Source organism: Ochotona princeps, chromosome 5 (genome assembly GCF_030435755.1).
Source record: "Ochotona princeps isolate mOchPri1 chromosome 5, mOchPri1.hap1, whole genome shotgun sequence".
Classification (NCBI taxonomy): domain Eukaryota; kingdom Metazoa; phylum Chordata; class Mammalia; order Lagomorpha; family Ochotonidae; genus Ochotona; species Ochotona princeps.
In genome coordinates, this window is record NC_080836.1 from 87,469,581 (window position 1) to 87,497,179 (window position 27,599).

Genomic DNA, 27,599 nt, shown 5'->3' on the forward strand with positions numbered 1-27,599 from the left:
AGAGAAGAAGAGACAGAGAGGAAGATCTTCCATCCGATGATTCACTCCCCAAGTGAGCCACAATGGGCCGGTGCGTGCCGATCCGATGCCAGGAACCAGGAACCTCTTCCAGGTCTCCCACGCGGGTGCAGGGTCCCAAAGCTTTGGGCCGTCCTCCACTGCTTTCCCAGGCCACAAGCAGGGAGCTGGATGAGAGGTGGAGCTGCCAGGATTAGAACCGGCGCCCATATGGGATCCCGGGGCTTTCAAGGCGAGGACTTTAGCCGCTAGGCCACGCCGCCGGGCCCCAAAATAGAATTTCTAAGAATATTTCAGATTTTTTAATTGTGCTGAGTAGTGTACTTAGAGGAATGTTAACTAAATCACTAATCACACCACTGAATATGGGTGATGGAGATTCCGGTCATACCAAATAGGCCCAATGTATTCTGAGACTGACAAATGCAGATTTGAATTGTAGTCCACCTTAAACTTTAAATATGACCAGGGTGATACATATAAAATGCAAAGATTTTAATTTATATTGAGACTATTACTGCTATTCTAATTTTCCTCCTTTGGCAATTGTGAAAGACTGTTGCATTTAAATGCAGGCATCATCATCATTATTAAATTCTGAGGCAAAGCATTTTTTCTGTACTGAAGAAGTATTGCCAAAAACCAGAGACATTAGTTAAAAGCACTGCAAAACAATGTAAATGCCAATCAATAGTAGAATGGGTGCATGAAATGTATGCATTTGAATACAGGCAACAATGAAAACGAATGAGCACAGAACAAAACCAATCATTGACTGAAGCTAATGCATACACTCATTCAGCACACTCTCCCAAAGCACACTGTTTTCTGTCTAATTTCTAGTGAGTTGCTGTCTCTAATATGCCATACAAAGGAAAGAGCAATTAATGACTCTGCTCATAAAAGTTGAGGTCACAATTTCAAAACGTATAGCATGTTCTTTCAAATAATACGCATATGGAAAGTAATTTGAAAATACCTTTATTTCATATACAAGAGCCTCTAATGGAATAATAAAATCTATTTGTGATAGTTTTAAAATACTTCATTTTATGGCATTGATTTAGATTATTTTAATGGATAGCAAACTAGCAATTGATTATTATACTTGATGAAAGCAAATTTATACAATTATAACAAAATGTACATTTATTTTAGAAAAATCTTATTTTTTATTTTATGGTACAGGTTGCTAGGTTCTGCGATTTCCCTTGTTCCCTACCAAAATCCTCTCCCACTCTCTGATTTCTGCTAAATTATTACAATAGTACAGCCCTTCATAGTAGGCCATGAGTCCCTCATTCTGCTATTTAAGTATATCCTCACATTGTAAGTGTGGACAATGGCAGAGTGTCCAGCATCATATTGTCAAGATATATTGAATAATTTCACTGGGAATTCATCTTCGATTTGGAAGTAGAGATCCATATTGTACTATATCTTCACAGCTGAATCTGATATTCCTTATTACACAGTAACTACACATCTCCTTAAAAGCATAAAAGAAAATCAACAATAGCAAGAGTAATAGAAAATTTATAACAACATGAGGTTAAATAACATGCTACCAAATGACTAATTGAATAAATGAAAATCAAAAACCTTCTTTAGGAAAATGATGCTACTGTATAGCATCATTTATAATTAATAAGAAAAAACTTGTGCAGAAATTAAAATAAATATCAAAACCCATGATATATATCAAAAACAGTATTGAAAGGAACTTTTCTAACTTTGGGTGCTTAGAAACAATCAAAATATCTCAAATAAATTATCTAATAATGCATCTCAAGGACATTTAAAAAGAACAAATGAGCAGGAAGCAAGAAATGACATAAATCACAGCAAAAACAAATGGGATTGAAACTAAAAAACTACAAATTGCAACAAGAAAGTCATTTTTTAAGAAGATGACCAAAACAAATTTTTAACTAGACTAGCAAAGAAAAGCAAGAGAGAAAAACCAAGTAAGATTAGAGATGAAAACTAAAACATCCTAAGAAACTAGTAAGATAATTTCTTCTTGCTGAATGGATTCTTTCATCATCATGTGGTATCCTTCACCACTTTTGATATTTTTTGCATCATATTATCTGATATGAGAATGGCTATACCAGCTCATTTTTCTTTTCCATTAGCCTGGAATATCTTTTTCCATCCTTTCATTTTCATTTTCCACATTGAATTGTTGGTGAGCTGTGTCTTCTATAGGCAAGAAGTAGATGGGTTTTCTTCATTGATCCAGTCTGCTGCTCTATGAGAACTGATTGATGAGTTTAAGCCATTTACATCCAGAGTTAATATTGATAGGTAGTAATTTGGTCCTGATGTTTTAGCAATGAGTTATTCATTGTTCGATTCAGTCATCTTTTGTTGTTTTGTTGGGGCATTCTCCATGTTTGCCTTTGCTTTTGGTAGGTGCTATTCCTTTTCTCTGTCAATAGAACATCTTTAATTATCATAAATGAAAGTTCAATGAAATTAAATGAAAATTCAAAGTTAACATTTCAGTGACTTAGAATATTTCCTCAGATAAATATAGCAGCATATATTTCTCATATAAAAATTGAATTGTACCTGCCCTTTAAAGATTACTCACAAAATACCCAGCATATGAAACATATCCCCTAGAAATGAACTTGAATCAGCAGATAAATGAGGATTTTAAAATACCTCTCGGCTTGCTTTTTTGGCTCTACTGAAAATCTTATCAGTTATGTTGGGGTGGCGGGAAGCGGCATAGACGGAGGTGTGTTGTCATCAAGATTTTTTATTGATAACTAAAAGTTCACTTGTCTCTCATTAAATGCTTACTGACAAAGTAAAACTATATTATATTGCTTAAATGATTTAATTTTTGTTTAGTTTTCCTTTAATCACAAACGTAATATTTCTAACAGTATGATTAAATTATTTATTTTTATGAATAACATTTACCACAGTAGTTTACCAAAGTCTGTTATTACATTCTATAGACATTGGCATAGTTTGTATTTTTTAGCTTTTAATTTTGAACTCATGTTAATGATGGAGCAGTACAAAGTACCAAGTGGAACTTGATGGCCATTCTCAGGTAGAAGATGCACATTAAATTCTTCCTCATCCATTAAACGAAAGTGATATGGGTATAAATATATTTATTTCATTTATAACTCTGAATTATATACCCTAACCAGCTGCCAGACCCTATTAATGTATAAATAACTGACATAAGCTGAGGTGTGCTAAGGGCAAACTCAGCTCAGTACTTGTAATAGACGTTCAGCCATGATTACAGTTCTACCTAGTGAGGATTTGCTTCCTGAGTGCTAGGCAGGGTGTTAGAGCTAAAGATGTTCAAGATGAACAAAATGAAAATTATCGGATCGTAGACAGTTCTGATGTGAAGAATGAATTTATTCGTTTTGGAGTCAGGTTCTTGTTTCCCTTGGAGATACAACTACTAATTGGACCCCAGTATTGTGTGTAAACAAGAACAGTGCATTTAGTAGTGAGATAGACATTTATGTGTAAGTGTGGCATGACCTACAGAGAACTCAACAACATGAGTGAACCAAAGAGTTGCTTTCAAACTAAGGAGTACAGAGTAACCAAAAATGTCACGTGTGATGGGGAAAGTCTGTTTCTGAACACAGAGATGGGAACCTGGGTGTGTTGTTCCAGTGCCACAAAGATGAATGTTGACTCTTCAAGAGAGGTCCATGGTGGGGCTGCTCCCCTGTCTTCCACTCCTCTCAGCACCTTGGGTGCAGGGTCATGATGTTAAAGTTCTTAATGGGAAGGTGAACATTCCCATTGAAAAGTAGAGGGTTCAGGAAGACAGTGAAGTCTTGTGACTGACTGATTGCCCTGCAGATCCAGGTAGCTGTTTCCTATTCTGGCTCCACAGACTTTGTCTATCCAACTCCAGAACTTTAATTACATGCCCACCAATATTTCCCATTCTGTTATAAAGAATTATTGATATAGGGAAACTGGGTATGAATTCAGTATTTACAATTATAATTCACCTTCTGCGTCCATCAGATGATTCAGCATTGACCATTCTGAGTAAGGTCATGTTTATGCATAGAGTTTTTAGATTATGAATTTAGCATCCTCTGGACTCACAGGTGTCTCAGGTCTATATACTCTGTTTGGAAATTACTGTGAATAAGAAACATGGGCTTCTACCTAAGCTGACTGATGAACAGCTTATGGGATTTTCCTTGGGAAAGCTTCTCAATGCCTACTTTGAATCCTTTACCTGGCATTTTCCTGGTAACTTGCTTTTCCCAGAAGACCCTTTCTGTGCCCACCATGTAAACTTGTGGTCCTTGGACTTCAGCATACAAGAATGGGTGGAACATTAGTTTGAGAATGGTAGATTTTTATAAAAAATAAAAGAGGAGTACTATATTGTGTACATTTATGGGGTCCACAATGACACAACAATAGCAGAATACAATTTTGCCACTTTTATGAATACATTGTTATTCATTTTATGTTCTGGTTTAAGGTCTCTTCTTGTATTAATAAATAATTGTAAAGATAAAGCATTTCTTAAGAAAATTCTGAGTGATGGTCAATAGGGTGATCAAAACAATTTTGAATTGATAATATGTAATGTTTGATAGCCAGTTCCTAAAAAAAACCACAGAAGATTTCAGTTCACAAATTGCTGTTAGAATTTTCTTCATAAGATAAAAGCAATACATGTAATGATTAGTGATCTATTCTAGTAGATAATATATCTTCATATTACACAACAATGGATTTCTGAAGAGAACAATGAAACAAAATATTAATAATAAATTGCCTTAAATGATTAACACAATCAATCATCCTGACAAAATGGGAAAAATTAAATTGTAAATTGTGTCTATTCCTTTTATCATTGTAAAATGTACAATAATCTGGGGAGAGATATTCTATTTACTTATCACTAACTCAGATAATATGTATAATACAATTTCATTTATATGATTTTATAATTTCCTTTTTGGGAGTAATCTTATTTTAATTTCATCTAATATTCCTTATAAAGAGTCATCTGGGATGTAAAATTATACTTTAAAAGTATGTTTTTGAAAGAATATGAAGTAGAGAAGTTGAATATGATTTCTGTTAGGTTTTATATATGCAGATTAAAGTTAAATTACAATAATTTGAATACCTGCAACATTCTTTAAATCTGCAAGCTTGTTCCAATAGATTTAGAAATTAGTGTATTGTTTCTAAATATAAATGGACTCTTGAATTATGAATAAGATACTGTGCTAAAAAATTATTAGCTTGAAGAATAATACTGCATTAACAACTTTCAATTTAGCTAACCGTATAGTTCATTTTTGTGTCAGAAAAATAAATTTCTATATAGTGTAGCAACTCAAATATATTCTAGCTTTTGTGATTTTGTATCAAATGCAGAGTTTCAGTATTAGGACTGCACAATCTAAATAGATGTGATAATGTGATATTTTATCACGAACTTTCCATCTGTTTGGGTTATCATCCCTTCACCACAGTTCACTTCATATTGTCCAATTTTCATGGAAAGTGTCCCTTGAATTATGCCTGTCCTTTGAAATGAACCTTAATTTTATTCAAGAATTTTTACACCCAGAATCATCTTCTGGATTCTGTTATGACATTATAAATAATCTTAAAGTTACCTTTTTGATGGTGGGAGAATTGAATTTTCAGTGTTAATTGGTTCTGATAGTAGCAGTGCCTAATTTAGGTGGTGAAGCTGTAATTGAATTTAAATCAGAAAAATGACTCAATATATGTTGAAGAAATTTTATTAAATTAACATAACTATTACTAGCAAGATATTATTACATGAATATTGCATAATTTAAATAATACACTTAGATGGTTTGTGATGTCATGTATAATCAAATTGCTTCTTCCCCCAAATTTTATGTCCTTATGTGGTTTATATGTAAAAACTTAATTCATGAGACTAATAAGCGTATTAAATAATTGATTTTTCTCATAGAAAGATCTTTGTTACCAAGAATAAACATATCTGTGGCTATCATTTTTGGAAGTGATATTATTATTTTTAAATTAATTTTTTTACTGAAGATTTCATTGCCATGTTTGACTGTTATTCATAAAACCCTAGTAGGAAATCCAAATTTGAGTTGCAGCAACCAGGGCCATAGTTCTGATTTAGTTACTGTCTCAATTGCCATTTGCTTAGTTAAATTATTATGAAAACAACCCCACAGAGCATGTGCACTCTTATCCATCTTAAAAAAAAAAGTTACTGTATTGATGCAAAAGAATGTGCAAAGCTCTACAAATTTAAATGTCTTTTAGTTATGTATTTAATCTATTGTTATTACCACAAATATTTCCTTTTTTTAGATTATTTTAGATGATGCTGACATACTTGATCAAGGTGGGAAGGATCTAGGATCAGGGAGAAAATGGTGTGATAATTGTTTCTGAGCTTTTTATTTCTTCTTCCTATTTCTTAGTGAAGGGGAGAGATAAAGGGAAAGGCCATACCTAGCCTCCAAACCATCCCAGTACCTGTGGCTAGAGAACGGTCATCCAGCATCAACCCAGAGTCACAATGTGGTACATACTCCGAGAGTTCTGCCGAGGCAGATGAAATAGTTCTGAAATGCTGTCAATCTCACAGGTCTATGAATGAAGAACCCCTTCCAATGTCCTTTGGCTGAGACAGTCGACCTTAGAGACTCCATTGACCCAGATATTTGCTGTCATCACTTGGCTGGGGTAGTTGTCCCTATGTTCTGTTCTCCACTCTCTGCTAAGGTACCAGATGCCATCCGCAGGCCTCTTATCCATCTTTAGGTACTCATTTTTGGTGTGGGGTGTTAACTATATTCACAACTTTGTGCAACAGATCCCTTCAATGTTTTGATCTTTCAAAACCAAAAAATATACCCAGTGAATGGTGAATCTCCTCTTCCATGCCACCCATCTTGTTTTCCATGAAAGAAGACTTTAAATTTACTTTCAGAAAAATAATATGAACGATCCCTGTTGCGCTTGTGGGGGACCTTGACGCACATGGACTCATAGGTTTTCCCCAAGGTCCTCTGACTGGTTTGGAGCAGTATTTGAGTAGCCCTTGGAACAAGTGAAAAGAGAACACTTAGGATGGCCTGTCCTCTCCCGGTTGCTGAGAGAGGGCAGTTCTTACAATTGGAAACATTGTTTGTTCGTTATAAAAGCAGTTGAAATCAGCTACACATATTGGAAAGCACAGAAACTTCTGATTCACTGCCAGTGTTTCAAGCATTCTGAAAATTACAAAATGCATATTGAAAACAAATCAGAAATACTGTGTTACCTTGCATGACTGAGTTTAAGTGGTGAGAACTCACTGCCTGTACTTACTGGGGTAGTCACTGGAGAACAGTGGACTGCTGAACCACGGCAGTAGGTGAGCTGGGGTTCCTGTCCTTGTGCTTGTTCCTCAGTCTGCAGTGCTCCTTGAAGTTTCAGGAACAGAAAGGCGTTCCGATGTCACCCCAAAGCAGCGTAGAAGTGCCCTCGGAATACTAAACAACTGCTGGAAGTTCATTCATAATAATTTCATGAAAAAAATCCACATGAAAATAACTCAAATGCTGTTTGCCTTAGACATACACTCTGCGAGAGTTTACACTCAGGATGAGGGCTTTGTCCCATCCCTCATCACAGATCCCAGGCTTTTTCATTGTCTGGCATATGGTGAATGAGTAAACAAATTAATAAATGAGTGGATAACTGGCTTTTAGGTAGAGTCCCTGTGAAAACCCACTCTGTATTCCAGCTCTGCAAGTTCATTATCTAGAATATATATTACCAAAGTAGTATTTAGAAAGTGTATCTCACAATGAAAGGCAAAACAGAAATCTTAAAAGAGACACATTTTCCTTTTGCTCTCTGCAGTAGATTCTCTGAGGGTTTGTAAAATGTATTTATAGATTCTACTTGAATGATGGCTTTGAGGTGCTACCTAGAAGGTGATCCATCGTGCCACCGAAAAAACTCAGTTGGTATCACTGCACAGGACAGTCATCAAAAATGTACAATAGGAGCCTAGGATTTGTCTAAATTCTACTAAGCTCTTATTTTATGTGAAGACAAATACATTCCAAATCACATACATAATTAAATGTAAATTTATGCTGAAAAATTTTACAATCATGAAAAATGCATGCTTTGATGGACTTCTTGTACTTGGCATTCTTTCCTTTCCAGTCTCATCCTTGTTAGTCAAGATAGAGTGGAATTTATGCTCTTAGCACTTTTTATGAAATATGTGTGAGAGTAGGAATAGCTCATTTATTTTTCTTCAACTGTATATAAAGATGGACAATTATATATCTTGTTCTAAACAAACTGAAGCCATTAGATATTTTTCAACCTTTGTTTTGCCTTTGATGACTCTGATTCTGTTTGGTGATACAACATTGTTTGTGCTGTTGTTTGTGATGCGCCCCTAGGTTTCCTAGCATCTTTAACATTGTATCATTTACACATGATATCAACGTGTGTGCATTGATTGCTTAACACTATTATTTTTGAATGATGATATTTTCAAAGATTAAGTGATCTAATATTTAGCAAGTAGAAACACATTGAAGTTAAGAACTTTCTGTTTTCTGTTCAGTTTTTCTATCAGTCTAAAATTGTTCTGTGAAATAGGATTAATTAAAATAAATAAGCAAAATCAGTTGATGTGGGAAAGGCTTAGAACAATGCTATTTAAATTGGCAGACACAATGGAGGGAAATAATAACAGTAACCTTGCAGTAAATCACTTAGTAGGTCGTTCTAACCGGATACCACTATTCCTGAGTATAGGGACAAGAAACATAGTAAGTTGCCATAATACAAGTAGAGGTTGTGTAAAAGAAACATGTTGATGCCAGAGACTGATAATGAAATTTAAGCAGTTTCCTAGATAAGTGTTCCAGAATTTCATATCATAAAGTTATCAATTTTCTAGCATAGTTTTACGTTTCTCTTGCTTTAGAAAATTACTGAACACTAGAAAAACTGATTCTGTGATTATATTTCCTGACTGGTTTGCTCAAACAGTTGGAAAACGAAAGTTTTATGAAGTTTAGGTCCCAGATCTGATGCTATTTCAATCTTTGGCTACCCTTTGATCTAAGGTCAGGAACTGCATTGCACACTTCAGCTAATTAACTTACAACTTCTACCCAAGTCATTAGGCAAGATTTTAGGAGTGGTCAAGCACCACTCATCCCACATCTCTGAAAGACACCACAGTAGGGCTGGACTCGAAATGTCAGAGGAAGATACATGTGAAATACAATGTGACTAATTGAAGCTTGACCTTGTCATTATCATACAGAAATTGAGATTAGTGCATGGACTTCTTATTCATCTATAATAAAAAGGGAGGAAACTTTAATGGATTGTTTTCTCCTTCAGAAAATGCAGAGTAATTTTCTGTATTTTTTTCTTTTCCAACTTCTAACTAGTAAGAAACCTCTTTCCACCTTGAACATTGATTATAAACGCAATATTTTGCTTCAGAAAACAATCAAGAAAGAAACAAATGCATTTCCTAGGTTTCTGAATAATAAAATCTCCTTAATCATTGGCTATGAGGAAGTGAAAATATAACACATCAATTGATTAATACTACAAATAACAAAATATTTACCCAGTGGGTGAAAATAATGCATAGTCTCTGTTTCGTAAAGTTTCCATAAATCAAGTGCCTAGATTTCTTAGACTGAAAGAAACACAAAGTATGTGATCACTTCTGTCAGGATGTGTTTGCAATTTTCCATCAGGTAGTAAATATGATATACTAACAATCATTTGAGCAGATGCAGCCCTACCTTGATTGTCTCCTCTTGCTTAAAAACAAAACAAAACTTACTAAGAGAATGACGTATTGATTAGCAAAACTTAGTTCTGTTAGGTAAAAGACTTGGAAAAAATCAGTAACTAGAAACGAAGTGGTTCAGCCAGAAAGGAGAAACCTGTGCAATATAATCACCTGAAGGAGTCTGAGTTACCATCCGAAGTCATGTAAGTGGTAACTGAGAATTCAGAGAGCAAAGGTAAACTTCAGACAACACTGCGATGCCTGGAAATAACTGCCTCTATATAAATGAGCTTCGACCAATTTGACTATAGAAATAGAGCTTAAAAAAAAGGCATTGGTTTAAGGGATATCAATTAGGAGGGAAGAAAATCATGGCATCAAATGCTCACTATCCTTCCTGTAGCTCCTTGAGAGCATCTAAAATTGTAATAAACAAACTTGATTGTAATGTATTTGTTTCTAAAATATTCTCAAAGCATATTGGTTTGTTTTTGATAAATTGATTTCCATAAAGTAAATTTTGGTAGTATTAATTATAGGACCTGGCCTAATGTTTTATCAAGCTACATGTTAAATCCAAAAGTCTGGTTACATAGCACGGGTTTCCTTGTGTTGACCTAGTGGCTAAATCCTCGTCTTGCATACCCACTGGGATCCCAAATGGGTGCTGGTTCGTGTCCTGGCAGATCCACTTGCCATCCAGCTCCCTACTTTGGCCTGGCAGGTCAGTGGAAGATGGCCCAAGTCCTTGGGATCCTGCACTCACATGAGAAACCCAGACTAAGTTCCTGGCTCCTGGCTTTGGATCAGCTCCACTCTGGCCATGAACCAGTGGGCAGAAGATCTTTCTGTCTCTCAATCTGATTTTTCAATGAAAATGAATAATCTTTTCTAAAAGTTTAATTACATAATATAAAATTATCTTTTCATATCTTCAGGTATACCGTGATCACATAAAAAGTTGTAATGTATTCTAAAAATGTATTTTCTACATGCACACCATGTGTCACAGGTGTCCACTGTAAGAATACATACATACCACCTCCATTTTGGGAGTAGTCATATATTTTGTACTTAAATGTCAGCAAAGAGCTTCAGATGCTCCCCAATCACATGCAATCAATGTTTAGAAACAAATTATTTCAAAAAGTTGAATGAAATGGTTATTTATTATTTTATTATATATGTAATCTTCTTATTTTTCATGATTTATGGGTATATGGATTTCCCCATTCTCTCCCATAATATTACACTACTCTATTAGTAGCAGTTTTATAAGTTTAGCAATTCTGTTTAGGTGTATCAAGCATTGTATGCTTTAAATTGTGCCTCATAAACTATCAAAGCAGGAATTTGAATTTGCACCATTAAATATTCCTGGGCATCCTCCCATTCACGGAGCCTTTCTGTGAAGATTCTCTGGTCAGGCTCGTGATGTCCGTGTGGGACAGTGTATTGTCTTCTCCAGATAACCTGAGCGCAGGGATGAAGCAAGCCCCTGGAGCTTCCCTAGCACCCTAGCACCTGGGTCCCGTTTTACTCTCACAACACAAATGTGAGAAACATAAGCTATAATAATACAATTACCACTCATATTTCTGAAGTAGAATTGAGAATATTTAACATTAACTTATAAATTATAAATATAGCTTTAAATCAATGCATTGTGTGTCACATTGTATTGGTTTCATTGGGAATCCACTCAATAATTATACATGTATAAGGAAAAAAGTAATGCCTACAAACTATTAAAAATATTGAAAAAATACTTAATTTGGATATGTCTAAAATCATTCTTTTTATATGTAAAACCACTGATCAGAATTCTGATGCAAATTGAAGAAAAGATCTGTTATTTATCAGCTGACAATATAATTGAGATATAAACTTAATTGGCACTAGGTTTTAAAGCTTACTTACTAGTGTGTAGCTAATAGAATTTTTAGTCATTCAGCATGTGACTTCTTCAATGATAAGCTGAATTCTAATATATATTTAATATAGCTATGCATATGATTTTTAAATTGTCATCCATGTATACAGAGAAATCAGGAAACCAAGTTTAGTAATTTCTGTGACAAACTAGAGGTATAAATATAAATAAAGAAACCAGCATCAGATATTAGATAGTAGTAAGATAAACAGTTGCTATGGTAAACTTTTTTTGTTATTAAAACATTTGGGGGATGTAATTAAAAATGATTTGTGCAGGACTTTTGAAAATTACATAAAAATGTATTGCCAATCTGAAAAGGTTGATATTACTATGCATGTTCTATTGGTTTTCGATAAGTAACAACATTGCAATTCTGTAATTTTATCTTTGTGATATGCCCTGCTGATTAATATAGCTGATTATTGTCATTAGACTTCAATCAATATTTTCATCCAGCATATACTTAATTTTTTGCATAAAACAGGAATTTATGAAAAGAATTTCTGCAGCCTTATCCTGCCTCCACATACTTCTATCGAATTCTAAATGCTTCCAAGCTTTACATTGTATCCAGAGAGCCTTTACCTTTCTGAAAACATACATTGGTGTTCTTGTGTTCTGGTGTTCTTGGACTGTGGCCTCCATTCTTTCTCACTATAAATTATGTATGTACCTCAAATACCACTTATACTTCTGCATTATCTTTGGGAATTGCTGAACAATGGTATCATCATGACTATAAAACAGCATTATAAATTCTTGGATTTAGGGGTTATGTATGTATTTACTGTCTAATCTGTCCCCAGCATAGTAGTCCTCCCTGTGTTCTTCAGTCCCATGGCTGGTTTGTGTTTGCAAAACCATTAACTCCTCCAACTAATTCTCAGAAATAATAAATTAATCATCATGTGGTAAACAGACATCTGTGCTGTTTCTCTTTGGCCTACCCTTTGTATCATGATACATTTTTACATCTTGAGAAATTAGATGTTTAAAAAAAATTGAAAGTAGAACTTCTTTGAGCTCTTTTCTTCTACATAGATAAGTAATGTTATCTGGGCTAGATGGCATAGTGGTTAAGACATCACTTGTAACAGACACATCTCATGAAAGTTCTTCGGGTTTCGTCTCAGTTCCCATCTAGCACCCAGCTTCCTTCTACTATATACCCCGTGAGGCAGCAGGTGATGGGTCAATTGTCTGGATCCCTAACGTCCACATAGGACACGTGGCTTAAATTTCTGACTCCTCGTTCTGGCCTGGCACAAAACAGGCTACTGTGAAACAGTAGGTGTGATTCCTTCTCTCTCTTCCTCCCTCCCTCATTTCCCTCTCCATCACTCCCTAGCCTCTTCTACCGCCTCCACTTCTCCTTCTCTATCTCTTTCAAACAAACTTTACAAACCAGTAGCACATTAACAGACAGCCTTAAATAGACCCTTCCTTTGTTATTAGAAATTCTTATAAACATTATTAAAATAGCCCATTCCTCACACAAGGAGAGGATACCCTTTCACTGTCTGGATGCACACTTCCTGAGCACATCTGTTGTATCAGTTATTACAACCGATAACACAGCATCATATCATCCGCTGATGCAATCGAAGGGCATTTCAGTTTGTGTCAAGGAGTTTTCAGTTTCAGGTATTCTTATCTGTAGTACATTGTATTTGACATGGGTACTATTCTTATTAAGTTAAATGCATAAACAGAGGACATCTCTTCAGTTTATCTGATATACATTCAAATACTCCTCATACAGCACCCTTGAAAGAACTGAAGACATGGGTTTAGAATGAATTAATAATCAAATGCATGGATTTGCATTATTGAATTTATATGTTAAATATGGTATTCTATTTACAAACAGATTTTTGGCGTACGTATCTGTTGCAGTTGTAGCTTAGTTTTTATGATGCCTGGTGGTCATGTTGTATACATGAAAATTCCAAGCAGTACAGCATATGTCAGTTTCACAATGTGGTGACACTCCTACCATCCAGAGATTCCTCTTCTTGAAACAGGTGGACTTGAGAATAGAATTGGCAGTCACACTGGGTGACTTTAGCTTTGTGTTCTGAAGTATTTACACATATATTAAATTAGTTCTTTGTTCTTTGAAGGAAAAGATTCTTCCCTTTTCATCTGATACATACATCTTTTTGCTTCAGATGTGTTAGCCAAATGTTTCTGGAAATCATGCTGTAGCAATCCCCTTGTTTTTGAGCTCATTAAAAGTAAAATATATTTCAATTAGGTACAAAACACAGCATCACAGGAGTAGGACCAAGTATAAAATACATTAAAATGAAACTTCTGAGAGCCTTTTCACTGAATGTGTACAGCCTCCAGTTACTCTCTTATTTCAATCCTACCCTTCATGAATCTTCTCCTTGGAATATATTTCGAGAATTTCATCACATATCTTACAAAGAATCACATACTAATTATGACTAAGATAATATATCCCATCATATCCATCCTCCCGCCCGACACCAGTCTTGAAGTGTCATCTGAAGTTGCATGGTTTTTATTATATGTTTTTCATATTTGCATTGATGTGGTATATTACAAGATTTTAGAGAGAAATATTTGTGTTATTTTCATGAATGGACCATTCATACTTCCAAATTTCTTCCTCAATGTAGATTCTTCATAAACGCTTGGTAACTAATTAAGTTTATAAGAAACAATTATTAAGCAGAATGTGACTTCAAAAAGTGAATGTGATACGTGCTTATAACACTTTGCTTAAGGGCATGCAAAAATTTTAGTTTGAGTCACTCCAATTAATTGGTCTAAAGGGAGACATGCTGCAAAACAATTATAATGAGGTACTACAACATCCCACTTTTATCCATGGGCAAATCTGACAAAAAGCAAAGAAACAGCAAAGCCAAGCTATACTGTATGTGACATGGATCTAATTAATATCTATAGAATATTTTTCACCAAATTGCAGAATATACCACAATTCATCAGTGCATAGAATATTGTCTAAGATAGACCCTATAGTAGGCCATAAAGCAAGAGTCAGTATATTGAGGGGGAAAAAAACTGAATTCTTACCATGCATCTTTTCTGACCATAATGGAATGAAACTGCAAGTTATCAGCATAAAAAATTTAAAAAGGAAATAGGTAGATACGTAGAGATGGAACAACATGTTGCTGGGTGAATGCTGGATCATAGAGAAAATCAAAGGGGAAATCTAAAAGCTCCTTAAAGGAGCTTATGAAGATGACAACACAACGTATTGAAACCTATTGGATTTGGCAAGAGCAGTGTTGAGACATTCAAAAAGGTAGAGACTTATTAAATAAACAATCTCACAGTGCATCTCAGGGACCTTAGAACACAAAAAAAATCCAAATTCATTAGAGGGGAGAAATAATAAAATTGAGGAGAAATAAAATTGAAATTAAAAATGATGATACAGAAAATCAGAGAAATGAACAGCTTTTTCTGATAAAATAAACAAAACTGATAAACCATTGAAGCAACTAGCAAAAAAGAAAAAGAAGATCCAAATTTATAAAATCAGAGAAGATGTGTTACAACCGATAACACAATAATAATAAACCAGCAATTTTTACAAACGGTTACATGTAAATATATTGGTAAATTCAGGGAAATTGATTTCTGGATATCTTCCATATACCAAAATTAAGGCACGAAGTCATAGGAAACCTAAATAGAATAATAACCAATACAAAGATTGGAACACTGATGTAAAGACCTTCCTAAGAAGGAGAACTCCAGGACTGTATGGCTTCACTGTCAAATTCTATGTAAGTTTTAAAGAAGTAATCTTAAAATGTCTCAGTCTACCCAATGCAATTAAAAGGATAGAAATCTCACACTCTTTGAATGAAGTCACCATCTCCTTAATTTCAAAACCAGAAAAAGATACGATGATATGATAGAGAACTGTGAATCAGCATTCCTAAAGAACATAGATGCAAAATCCCTGAACGAATAATTAGCTAATCAAATCAAACCATACATCAAAAAGGTTATCCACTAGAAGTGAGATTTGCACTAGGAATGAAGTATGGTTCAACATACACAATTAAATAAACATGATATATCACATTAGCAAAATGAAGCATAAACACTGTCAAAAGACTGAGGAGAAACACAGAGGAAACACTGCAAGACATCGAGCTAGGCAAAGAGTTTGGGGATAAGACCCCAGAAGCAAAGGCAATAGAAGCAGAAACAGAGAAAGGGGATTACGTCAATCTGAAAAAATTCAGCATAGCAAAGAAAACACTTAATGAAGTATAAAGGCAACTAACAAAATGGAAGCAAGTATACATAAACTATCCATCTAAAAAGGGATGACGAAACAAGAAACCCAGTTAAGAAATGGACAGAGGACATAAGCAGACATCTTTAAAGGATGGATTTCAAATATCAAGCTTAAGCTGACTGATAATCTTGCTCCTTGATTGTTGGCTATAACCCTTGTCCCTACCTTGCACAACAATGTTCTATGAATCTCTTACTGTGCTGCTTTTTGTTTCAAGGTGCTTTGACCTGTAATTATATATTAAATGTTGTTGGGGCAAAAAATTAAAGGAAAGAAGAGTATCATATTTTTGGAGTCACATCTGTGACATTCATAAACTCTGTTGTCAAATAATAATATAAAAAATAAAAATAAGTAGCAAAAAACCTCATATAGTAAGCTGTAGCTAATATATAGCCTTAACTATAAGTCACAGGAATGAAATAAATGTTGATTAAAATGAAAAATACAAATCTAAGAGAATAAACTCTAGGCCATCTAGAAAAAGTTAAAGAATCAATTAATAATGAAGCAAAATGTGGAAAGAATATTCATTGGTTCAATGGATGTCTAACAAAAAAAGACCCAAGGAAATTTCATTCTGGAAATTTTATTAAATACCTAATATGTGCCAGCAACTATTGTAAACATTTGATATATAACGATGAAAGACTGACTCACATCAGACTTAAGTTCCAAGACTAAATTTACTCTTAATAGCATTGATGATGATTGACTTTTTTTACACTGTGAAAGCTACCCTGATTTTTTTAAGCAACATGACCATGATGCATTCTAACATATATATGTAATGCACATACATATATATAATTTTTAAGTGGAAAACTTTTTAAAAAGTGTATATCCAATCAACATGCAACTATTCAGATTCGATGATCAATTTTGTCAGTTTTGTAAGTTTTAATGTAATCATTTAATAGTGATTTAAAAGTGATTCTTTTAAAGAACAGAAGGCATATTAACTTGTAATTTTGCATTCTGCAAATTCTATTATATACCTTTGTTGCCTTCATAAAACCAGTTGGTAAGTGTTGTCATTCCAGTTGGTAAAAGTTTATATAGTTTAGGGTGGATGTTTGGCCAAGTATTGAAAGAGCATGTACATTGTATATTGTAGTGGCTTAAGTCCTGGCTGTGTTCCTTCTTCTCCAAATACAGCAGGTGATAATAGTTGAGTCTCCAGCATCCAAGTGAGAAGATACAGATTTGAGTCCCCATTCCCCAGTCATTGTAGATATCTGGGGACTGAATCAGGGAGTGGGGGCTCTCTGTTTTCTGGATGTCTAATAAATAAGGTTTTTTTTTAAAGTGTGTAGGCTTGATGGTATTCATTCTTTAACTATTTGATAGCATTCACTGTTAAAATCATGCAAACCTATAGTTTTTTTTTTAAAGTGAGAAACTTTTAAGAAAGTGTATATCCAATCAACATGAAACTACTCAGATTCTGTGATTAATTTTGTCGATTTTGTAATCTTTGTTTTTCAATTTGTACACTTCACCTCTATTGTAGAATATTTGGGGGCATATAATAGGTCCTTTAATATTATATCATAGGCCCCAGAGACATTCATTATTTTTAAATATCTTTTAGTTTTTGTTCTTTATAGTCATCTTCATTTCTTCTATCTTCCTTCAGTCATTTCCAATGTGATATTTGCACTAGCTAATGATTAGAGATTTTGTATATTTCTGTTATATAATTTTGATTTTTTCTTTTAGACTTTTCATTTCTTTACCACTTTTAATTTTTGTCTCATATGAACATATTTTCCTTTATGACTTTGAATATAATTATCATAGCTAATTTAGATTGCTTATTTGCAAATTCCTCTGAGTCATCTTGGAGTTTTAATTCATTCATTATTCTTTTTCTCTTTGAAATTGGGTTGTTTTTAAGCTTTTATGCTGAAGTCTACTACATGATTTTAGACAGTCTCTTTTATTTTCTTAATAATTGACTGTAGATCCTGTGAATGTGAATACTGGAATAGTAACTACAAAATGTAGTCAGCCTGGACATTGTCCACGCTGTGATAAGGCAAACCATTTTTAGTTACATAGATTCAGCGTGACTCCTCAGCAACCTAACAGTGTCCAGGGAACAGCTGTTGTATAGTACGGAGTAAACTTTATATATTAAGTTTCTTGTAGGGAAAATGATTAATGATCCCATTGTCTGAATGATCAATACCACCAATGTTTGCCTCTCCCTGTGCATAGCTAAAATAAGAATATGAGATTGTAATGCATCCCCTAAATCAATTACAGTGTCTAATTATTACCAGGTTTCCACTTTGATATGATTTACTATCTTGTTCAAACGTGACTCAAAACTATAAATTCTGCAACCAAACTCATGTTTGTGAAGCAGGCTACTCAGTCTTACTTTGATTTTCTGAATGAACTATTTGCTTCTCCAATTCAGATTCTGGGTCTGTCAGTCAACAGGGTACTGAGTTTTGTTTTCTTTCCCACACAAGGGTGCTTACTGATTTGGTTTAGCCAGCATTTAAGGTTGGATGAACTCCTGACAAGAGTGTCTCCTCTGAAGTGCACAGCAACCCAAATCTTAAATCAGCTATGCTACCTGGACTATAGCTGAGTTGCTTGCACTCTGCTCTATTGCATGATTGATTTAGGTGTCATGCAGATGTTTGAAGATCATATACATTTCAATGTCTTTGTATAAAGGAAAAAAAATCCTTTATCAGAAAATTAAACTATGCTGTTATAATTTAGCAATTGATGAAAATAAGCTAACCAATATTTGTACTAATGGTTTCACACAGATTATTTGGAGCTCATTATGACTTATACAAGAAGCTGGTGTAATCTTGGCCCACAGCCTCAGAGATAGGAGAAATGTGATATCTAAATAATTTCTCAACTGTATTATTTCATCAGCAACATCTGTAGGTCAGTAAAAGTCATTCTCAGTCAATTCAGTGTCTTCCCTTTTCTCAATTTAAGGATTATTCCTACATTCCAGCTGGTTTGTAGGTGCCAAGCAGAAAGAGAAAATAATTTAGTTTTTCTCTTTACCTAAAATGTCCATTATTTCCCTGGTTCTTTTCCCTCTGGACATTGCTTTCCTCCATCCCAAGGACTATTTTAAATCTCACTCTGTCTGGATTAATGTTCAGAATCCTGTCCTGATTTTCATATCATTGTGTTCAAAGATCTGCCAACATTTCCTGGGGCTACTCTCGGGAACTCAGTGCCTGTCTCCCTCTACCTCTCCCAGTTCCTCTCCCATTCCCCCATCCCCGCCCACCTCCAGTCCACTTACCCACACGTTCTCAGCAGTGCCTAACATTTGTGCATCATCACACTGCGTTCCCTTCCTCTCCTCAAAGAAGAACATCTTTAGTTAGGCTGCTAAGAAACCTTTGAATAGAATGAAACTGTCCTCTGAATCCTTCAAGATTCAGGTTCTCAAACCCCATATCTTTCCTTTGGAAAAGAAGGGAGAGTCAAAAATCTGGCTTGAAAGGCTTAAGTTTTTAATGTAGGTAGAACTGGAGTGGAGAGGTGGCAAATAGTAGTTAATAATTTAGAATATCATCTTATTGCATGAATTTGCCTTTTGTTCTTCAAATAAAATAACATTTGACAGCAAAATTTAAAAATTACTACAAGTTTTCATTTTCTATCAACTTGAGAAAGCAAAGCATAAATATATATATATACATATAATATCAAGGGTTAAAGTATGTGTATGCTAAGTTGTCTTGTGTATACGTGAGTGCTAAAGCACATGATTCATGACAGATACTTAAGTACTTTGATTCAGATCAATCCAGCTAACTGCCTATGCTAGATCATAAGCTGAATCATGAGACAGGCATCTCTAGAAGTACACTTTATTTTTGTTATTTGTGGAAGAAAACATTATAGTTTCATTCACTCTCTCTTAGGCATTCTGGCTTACTTTCTAAATATTATCCACCTGTCTAATTATATATCTAAAGTAGCAGTGTATTAGTCATTTTTATTTCCCTTTTTTTCAGTATTTGCAAATATTTTATATTTTCAAAACTTGCCATTACCTAGTCCAGTACATCTACTAGGTTTATTGAAAGACTTTTCTTAAGCTATAATTACAACAAGGAACTATAATATATCAAGGAAGAAAATAAATAATTTTATAAATGAAGATAAGCAAATCAGAAATTTTGTAGTCAACTTTTGGATGTATTTTTATTTTCAAAAATGTGCCATGTTTAGAAAGTCTTGTGAATTGCATGTTGAATTACCTGTTGTACAATACATTATAAACTGTACTTACCATGACATACATTAGACCTCCAGGATTTATTCACCCTACAACTGAAAGTTTGTTCTTGATTGAATGGTTCACTGAGGGCGCAGGTGCTGTGGCCCCACATAAGCATAAATTTCACATTTATATTTCAGCTCCTTGAGTTACTGTCCTCTCTAGTGAATTTTAATTACCTATAATTTATGTCTTTACCTGCTTTGTGTTGTTTGCAAAATTTGCAGTGAATTGTTTATATCATTATACGTGTAAATGTGAGGCTATGTAAGAACAAATTTGTGTTCAGGGAGTAAAATCAAAACATATGTTTTTATATTATCTTTGCAACTTCAGGATGCTTTTCCATATATGGGAGAACCTGCTTTATTTTATAGCATTTTGCAAAGTAACCTTGGCTGTTACACTTCAAGGTCTCAGGTGTTGGATCATTAGCAGCTATGGAATGGATCAGAATTACCTTACAGTTGCACAACAATAAACAAAAGATAATCCAAGATCTTTCAGGCTTAACATCAGCATATGGACAACTCCCTAGCACTTGCCTGGAAAGACAGTTGATTTGAGAATTTTGAGCTAAATTCCTTTAGGATGACATCTCTAACTGATTTTCACCCTGTAAAATGCAAATAGCAAACAGTGAAAATAAGTTAATACTCTTATGTTTAGGTCCACATCTTTAAAAGTTGGTTATTTTATAAATAGTTGCATTACAACACATTTAGTTAATTATGACATGCATTTTTGGAATGTTTCACAGATATTCTAGATATAATTAAATAAGGAACAAACATATCTATGAACAATATTTCAGAATTACTGAATGTATGTCAAATTGAGCACCAGGTAGTATCTGTTAGAATTTTAAGTAAGAAACTATGTTGGAGATCATTTAAGCTACAGAAGTATGAGTGCCTGATCTATTAACTCCTACCCCCATGACTCCTGCTAATACCCAGTCCCTGCCTATCAGAAAATGCTTTCAATCTGCACTCCACCCAGTAGCCAAACTAATCATGAGAAAATCATATGGAATTTCTTGTATGAAAATTTTAGAGCAGTCTTCCACACCCCTGTAACAATTATACCTGCATGCCCTCAGAGTGCTGTCCAGGTGAGTCCCGTCACTTTACTCTGCATTTCAGCAAGCGTGTTTCTGATTTCATTCTAATCCTTTGACCTAGCAGGTCTTGCGCCCTCTCCCTCCCCAGCTTCCATGAATCTTCTGCTTTTTTTTTTTTTCAAATGTATAGACTATGTGTTTTAAAGAAAATTTGAATGGAAAGTGTTAAATTTTATGGCCCCCCTCTCCAATTCGTGTTTGTATTAACATGTTAGGCAGCATGCCCCATGAATCATCTCACATTAAGATGATGAACCAGTATTATTACATTATCAACTAAAATCCATAGTTTACCATGGGTTCACTTCTTTGTGTTATATAGTACAGTGTGTTTTAGTAAATACATAATATCATGCTGCCATCACTGTGCTATCATACCAGATAGTCTCTCTGCCCTTAACTACCATGATCAACGTATTCATCCCTTCCTCTCTTTCCTCTTGAACCATTGAAAACCACTGCTTTTAAAAACATTATCTGTAGTTTTGTCTTCTTCAGAATGTAGTTGGAGCAACACAGTCTATAGACTGCCTTCTTTTACTCAGCAATATCCCTTTGATATTTTTCCAACCATTTCCTAGCTTGATTTGCCCATTTATTTTTAGCACCGACTAGTATTTCACTCTATGCTTTTTAAATCCATTGATCTGCTGAAGAACGTCTTGGTCACTTCCATGTTTTGACAGTTTTAGGACAATTGTTAAAAATATATACCAGTGTGTAGGTTTTTGTGTGTGCATCACTTTTCAACTCCTTTGGGAAAATATTAAGAAATTCTCGTGATGAATCCCATGACGAGAGCATGTTTGCTTTTATAAGAAGCTGTGATACTGCTACTGATTATATCCATTATAATTCCCATCAGCAAGGAGCGAGAATTGCTATTGGTCCAAAATTCTCACCAGCATTTACTCACATCAATGTTATGGATTATGACCATTCTACTACAGGTGTTGTGGAATCTCAATGTTATTTTGTTGTTTTTTTTTCTTTTTGCAGTTTCCAGAGGTCCCTATACTGAGAATATTTTATCTTATGTTTGTTCACCATCTATATATATATATTTTTGATGGCATAATGTGCAACTCTCCCAATTTAGTTGTTTTTTTTCTTGTTGAATTTTTAGAATTGCTTGTATTTTTCATAAACTACTTTATCTCATACATATTTTCAAAATGTTATTAACCCTGGTCAGTAGTTTATCTTATTTTATTTCCAACGTGTCATTTCAAGTTTTCATGTTAAATTTTAATTAAGTCTCATCTTTTTTTTTTACGTATCATGTTGTGTCAAACTATTTTATCAAACAGAGAGTCACCTGGGCTCTCTCTTATATTATTGTACAGTATATCTGCAGCTTTGTATTTTACCTTTGGGTTGATGATACATTTTGAATTGATTTTTGTGAGTTCTAATGCCTTTTTATGGCTCTCCTAGTTGTATTCTGATTTTTAACATCACTCCATTCATGTGGGCCTTTCCTGTTCATTTCAGCTAACACTGTTTCTTCCATTTTTCTAAAATTAATATTTTTTAAAGTAGTCTTTTATTGAAGCACTTGATTTTTCTTTATCTAAAGTATGTATTTCACAGGAGCAAAAAACAGCCAATTTTATCTGCTATTCTTTCCTCTGTATCTAACATGATATTCTGTATTTATTCTGTGCTTGGCAAATATTTAGCTTGCAAATTAAAAAACATGAAAAGTGTTTAACAAGACTGCCAAACACATAATAATATATGTTAATGTGTTTGACTATTAGTGTCTCTGTAAGTAAGAAAACTAGAAACTCACAGGAAAGGAAAAGGAGGTGTAGAAGAAGAAGCAAGTGTAAAAAGAAGTAATGTGTTTAACTAGTTTGTTCATTCTGCTGATACCATGGCATTAAGTCCAGCTGTATTTAGAATGGGACCACAAGAAGCCTGGGAATTTTAGGGAAAAATTAATTTGTATGAAAATCTTCTTAGGCTCTAGTGTATTGCCAATTAACTTATCTAATCTATCTAATCATTTTGAATAATCAGTAAAATACTCAAATAGACTGTGTCTCATTTCTAAAAACGCAGATTACCTGCAACTAATTTTAGCTGAGTTTTTATTAGGCACAAAATAAGAAAGAATGTATCTATAGAAGCTGGCAAGGAGGCAGAGCAGGCTAAGCATTCTTGCGCAGTGCTGGCATCTCATTTAGGTGCCAGTTCAGGGCCTAACTGCCCCATTTCCAATCCAGCTCCCTATCGCAGAAAGCAGCATAGGGTGGTCCACGTGCTTAGTTCCTGCACCCACATGGGAGACCAGGAAGCAGCTCCTGGCTCCTGGCTTCAAATCAGCTCAGCTCTGGCCATTGCACCCATTGGGGGTCTGGTGTAGTACATGAAAGATCTCTCTCTGTCTCTCTCTGTGAAACTCTGCCTTTCAAATAAAAATAAATAAATACATATTAAATATATGTATATGTAATCAATATATAAATGCATATAATCTCAGTTCAGTTCAATAATTATCCTGTATTTTGAGTCGAATATATTCTTGTGTCCCCTACTTAGGACAAATCAAAGGTTAAAAGAGTCTCTCTAATAGAAATCTATGCTGTTGATGGACCATTATTGAAGAAAATTTGAATCATCTGTACATCCTTGCCTGCCACAGATAACAGAAGAGTGGATTCAGTTGTCTTCTTTTTTGTTTGTTTTTTAATTTTCTTTTTTATTATTATTATATTTTTGACAATCTTTGCATAGTTAATTAGGGTAAAAAGGTTCAGGGGCTATAGGGAACTGGGTAAGACTATTATGTCCATATTATTTCCTTCTTGTACCAGAGGTAAAGGGGGATATTGAGGGAGAAGCCCCACCCAGTTTCCCACCCAACCCAAGTCCCAGATGTGGGGCATGCTCTGAGATACTTGCTCAAGTGGTTTTGATAGTTCACCAGTTATGAATCGCTGCCAGTCTCGCCACTCCAAGCACAATGAGGTCGTTGAAGAATCCACTGATTGACATAGTCTATCATAGAGTCTCCATTTGTCCAGTATTTTGCTGCCAACATTTAGCTGAGGTGGTTGATTGACTTGTTCTTTCTTCTGTCTTTTCTTGGCTAGGGTTCTGAGTCCAGCAGTTCAACTGAGGAGATCCCAAAAGAAACTTTTAGGTATTCCCAGACCAGATTCTTGTATGTACTAGCAAGTACAGGGCCCGGCACAGTCCATCACCCCGATCAGCTGGTGGTTGCAATTGCTGGGTTGGTTCTGTTTTCAGCCCTGTCTTCCACTGGAACCAATGGTTGTTGCAGTCCAGCCTGGTTCTGCCCAGCACATACTCAGACCTCACATCAACCAGTGGGAGCTGCAGCCTAGTCGGAGTGACCCACAATAACCCCCACCAGGCCCGCCCCCTACCCTGGTTTGTCAGTGTGTATAGCAGACTAGTCCAGTCTGTCCCACATTCCATTAGGCTCTTGTACATGTCAATGGATATTAAAGCTTAGTTCCATCTAACCAGCTCAACTATCCAGCCCTCATGGGTGTTGTTGAGTGCCTCTCTGTCTAGCCACCCCAGCCCCATCCTAGTTTTCATGCCCTCCTGCGGGAGTAGTAACCCAAGAGGGAGGAGCCCACTATTTCCCTCCCAGGTCTCTCTGTCCCGGTTTATGCACCCTTCGGGTGGTTCTGTGGTTTGACTTGACAGAATTAGCCCCCAGTGCCAGCTTCTGCAGCTGATGTTGCGGCTAAGCCCAAACAAGCCTCACCTACTCTAATTTATGCTTGCACCAGCAGGAATAATCTGCCCAGCCTAGCTTTTCCCTGATGTAGTCCACATGAGGCACACAGGTGTTGTAGCCCTGCTTAGTCAGGTCTGTCCCCATCCCAGCCCATGCTCTCCAGTGGGGGTAGCTGTCCGGCGAGGAGACCAGCCCCTTAATCCCCCTGCCGGATGTGCCCCCTCCCGTCCTGGTTCTCATTTGTGCTGGTTGGGTATGCACTCACATCCAGTACAGGCAACCTCACCCTGGCATTCCATATTGTGCACTGGTTTTTGTTGCGACCAAATCTGGCTCGACCCACGCTCTGTTCTGGTGTTCAGATTTGCCAGTGGATGGCATGAACTGATTCAGCCTGGTCTGCCCCCAAACCATGTCAAATGTATGCCAGTGGGAAACTTTCCATGGCCTATTCTGGGCTGTTTCCTATCATGCTTCTTGTGCTTACCTGCAGGGACTGTGTTCTGCCAGAGTTGCCCATGCTCCTCCGTCAGAACCCCTCCCAATGCCAGATTTTTTGCACATACCAGGGGGTCCATGAGCCAGCCCTACTCAGTTCACCTCCTGTCCTAGCAGAACAGTGACTTTTCTTGACTGGCTTTCAACCCATTCTGGTTCTTGCTGTTGGATGTTTCAGCCCAGCCATGGCTCGTCCATACCCACATACAGCTCACACATGGCTCAGTAGGGGGTTGAGACCTAGCCTAGTCTGTTCCACATTTACCCCGGTTCTCCAGGATACCAGATAGTGTTGGGGTCAGGCCTGGCCTGGTGCATCCAATCCCAGCCCACACTAGTGCCGAGGGAGACTACAACTGTTTCCTGGTTAGAACAGAGCCCCCGTTCCAGCACGCACGCCCCTTGTGGGAACCTCAACCCAGTTAGGGTGTCCCCTTAGCTCCCCAACTGGGCCTGTTCCCAGCCGTAGATCACGCGCATGCCAGTGGTTGCTCTGACTCTGCTTGGCTCTGTCCCTCACTTGTCCTGGCCTCTGCCTTAGACACTGTGGCTTAGCGTTCTTGACTCACAGACACCAGTAGGTGTAAGAGCCTAGCTCAGCATGACCTGTGCTCCATCCTGACTTGTGGTTTTGCTTGGAGGCTAAGGTTTGCTCAGTCCTGCCTAGTACATCCCATTCCATCACCAATTGACACATTAGCCAACTGTTGGAGCTACTTTGCCCATCTTGTCCAGCCCCCAGATCTGGACCATATGTTCACCAGCGGGAGCTATGATTAGCCAAGAGAGTTTCCCAAGTTCCTCCACTTGATCCACTCCCAGACTCAGTTGTCATCTTTATCATCTGTGTGTTAAAATGTAGGGATATTACTATGTTGCTATTAATATGTCATCATCATCAAGGTATTACTATAGCCAATATCCAGTGGTACCAAGTAATCATGTGTCATTCAAATATAACTAACCATTTTTATGGGTCAATTTAAGAATGGAAAAAGTAAGTGATTTCAGGCTTTTCTGCTCAGTCTGATTATCATCCTGTGCATGTTTATTCATATTAGGGAAGTGAGAAAAGGCATTTATATTTCTACTATTTGACAAAGCACATAAGAATCATTAATACTCGGTGGCAAAATTATGTCTGACATGCTCAATCCTCTGCAGAGGTTAGTAGGAAACGGGTGACACCGTTTCTATATTCAAAACTGTTGTTAGAAGTTAGTGTTTCACCTAATGGGAAAGATGTTTGCCTCTCATACAAAATATCCCTAGGCTTGATGCAGGCTCTGACTCCTGGTGCCAGCTCCTTGCTAATGAAAACGTGAGGAAGCAGTGGTGGCTCAGGTCTTTGGGTCTCGGCACCGGCATGCATTGTGTGCCTGGCTCATGGCTTCATTGTAGGCATTTGGAAAATGACCCAGCAGATGGAGAAGTGCTCACTCTTCCCCCAATCCTCATCTTCTGTTTCTCTCTCATTCTCTTTTTCTGGCTCTCTGTCTCTGATATAGACTGGAAAAATACTTAGATATTTTTGGAGGAGCAAGATCCAGGTATTTAAAAGAATGAAAAGAACTTTAAAATCAACAATTTTATGTACTTTTTCAAATTGTAGTAACTTTTGCAGGTATTGTAATACTGAATTTCAAATGATCAAAATGAGATACAGGACTAAATGAAATTGCCCAGAGACATAAGCCATGAACTTAGGACTGGACCCAAATATAGACTGTACACTTCATCAAGGCAGAAATGAGGGGCAGTATTTGTTGTAGCAGGCATAGCTCCCACGTGTGATGCTAGCCCCTTGTATGTGTGCTACTTCATGCCCCAACTATTCTGCTTCTGATGCAGCTACCTGGTGATGGCCTGGGTAAAGCAAGAAAAGATGG

General features: G+C 36.0%; 1 protein-coding gene across 3 annotated transcripts in view; it reads left to right on the top strand.

Moving 5' to 3' along the window:
• The window catches only part of SPAG16 (sperm associated antigen 16), an 886,848-nt gene that overhangs the window by 766,974 nt on the left and 92,275 nt on the right, over positions 1 to 27,599 (top strand). Inside the window, exon 16 of one of the 3 annotated variants that reach the window (XM_058664971.1) lies at positions 24,039 to 24,070. The exons of the other annotated variants lie outside the window; for them this stretch is intronic. Coding sequence (XP_058520954.1) covers positions 24,039 to 24,055 — 17 coding nt within the window. The 3' untranslated portion in view covers positions 24,056 to 24,070. Of the gene's footprint in view, positions 1 to 24,038; positions 24,071 to 27,599 lie in introns of those variants that run through there. 3 annotated transcript variants of the gene reach the window in all.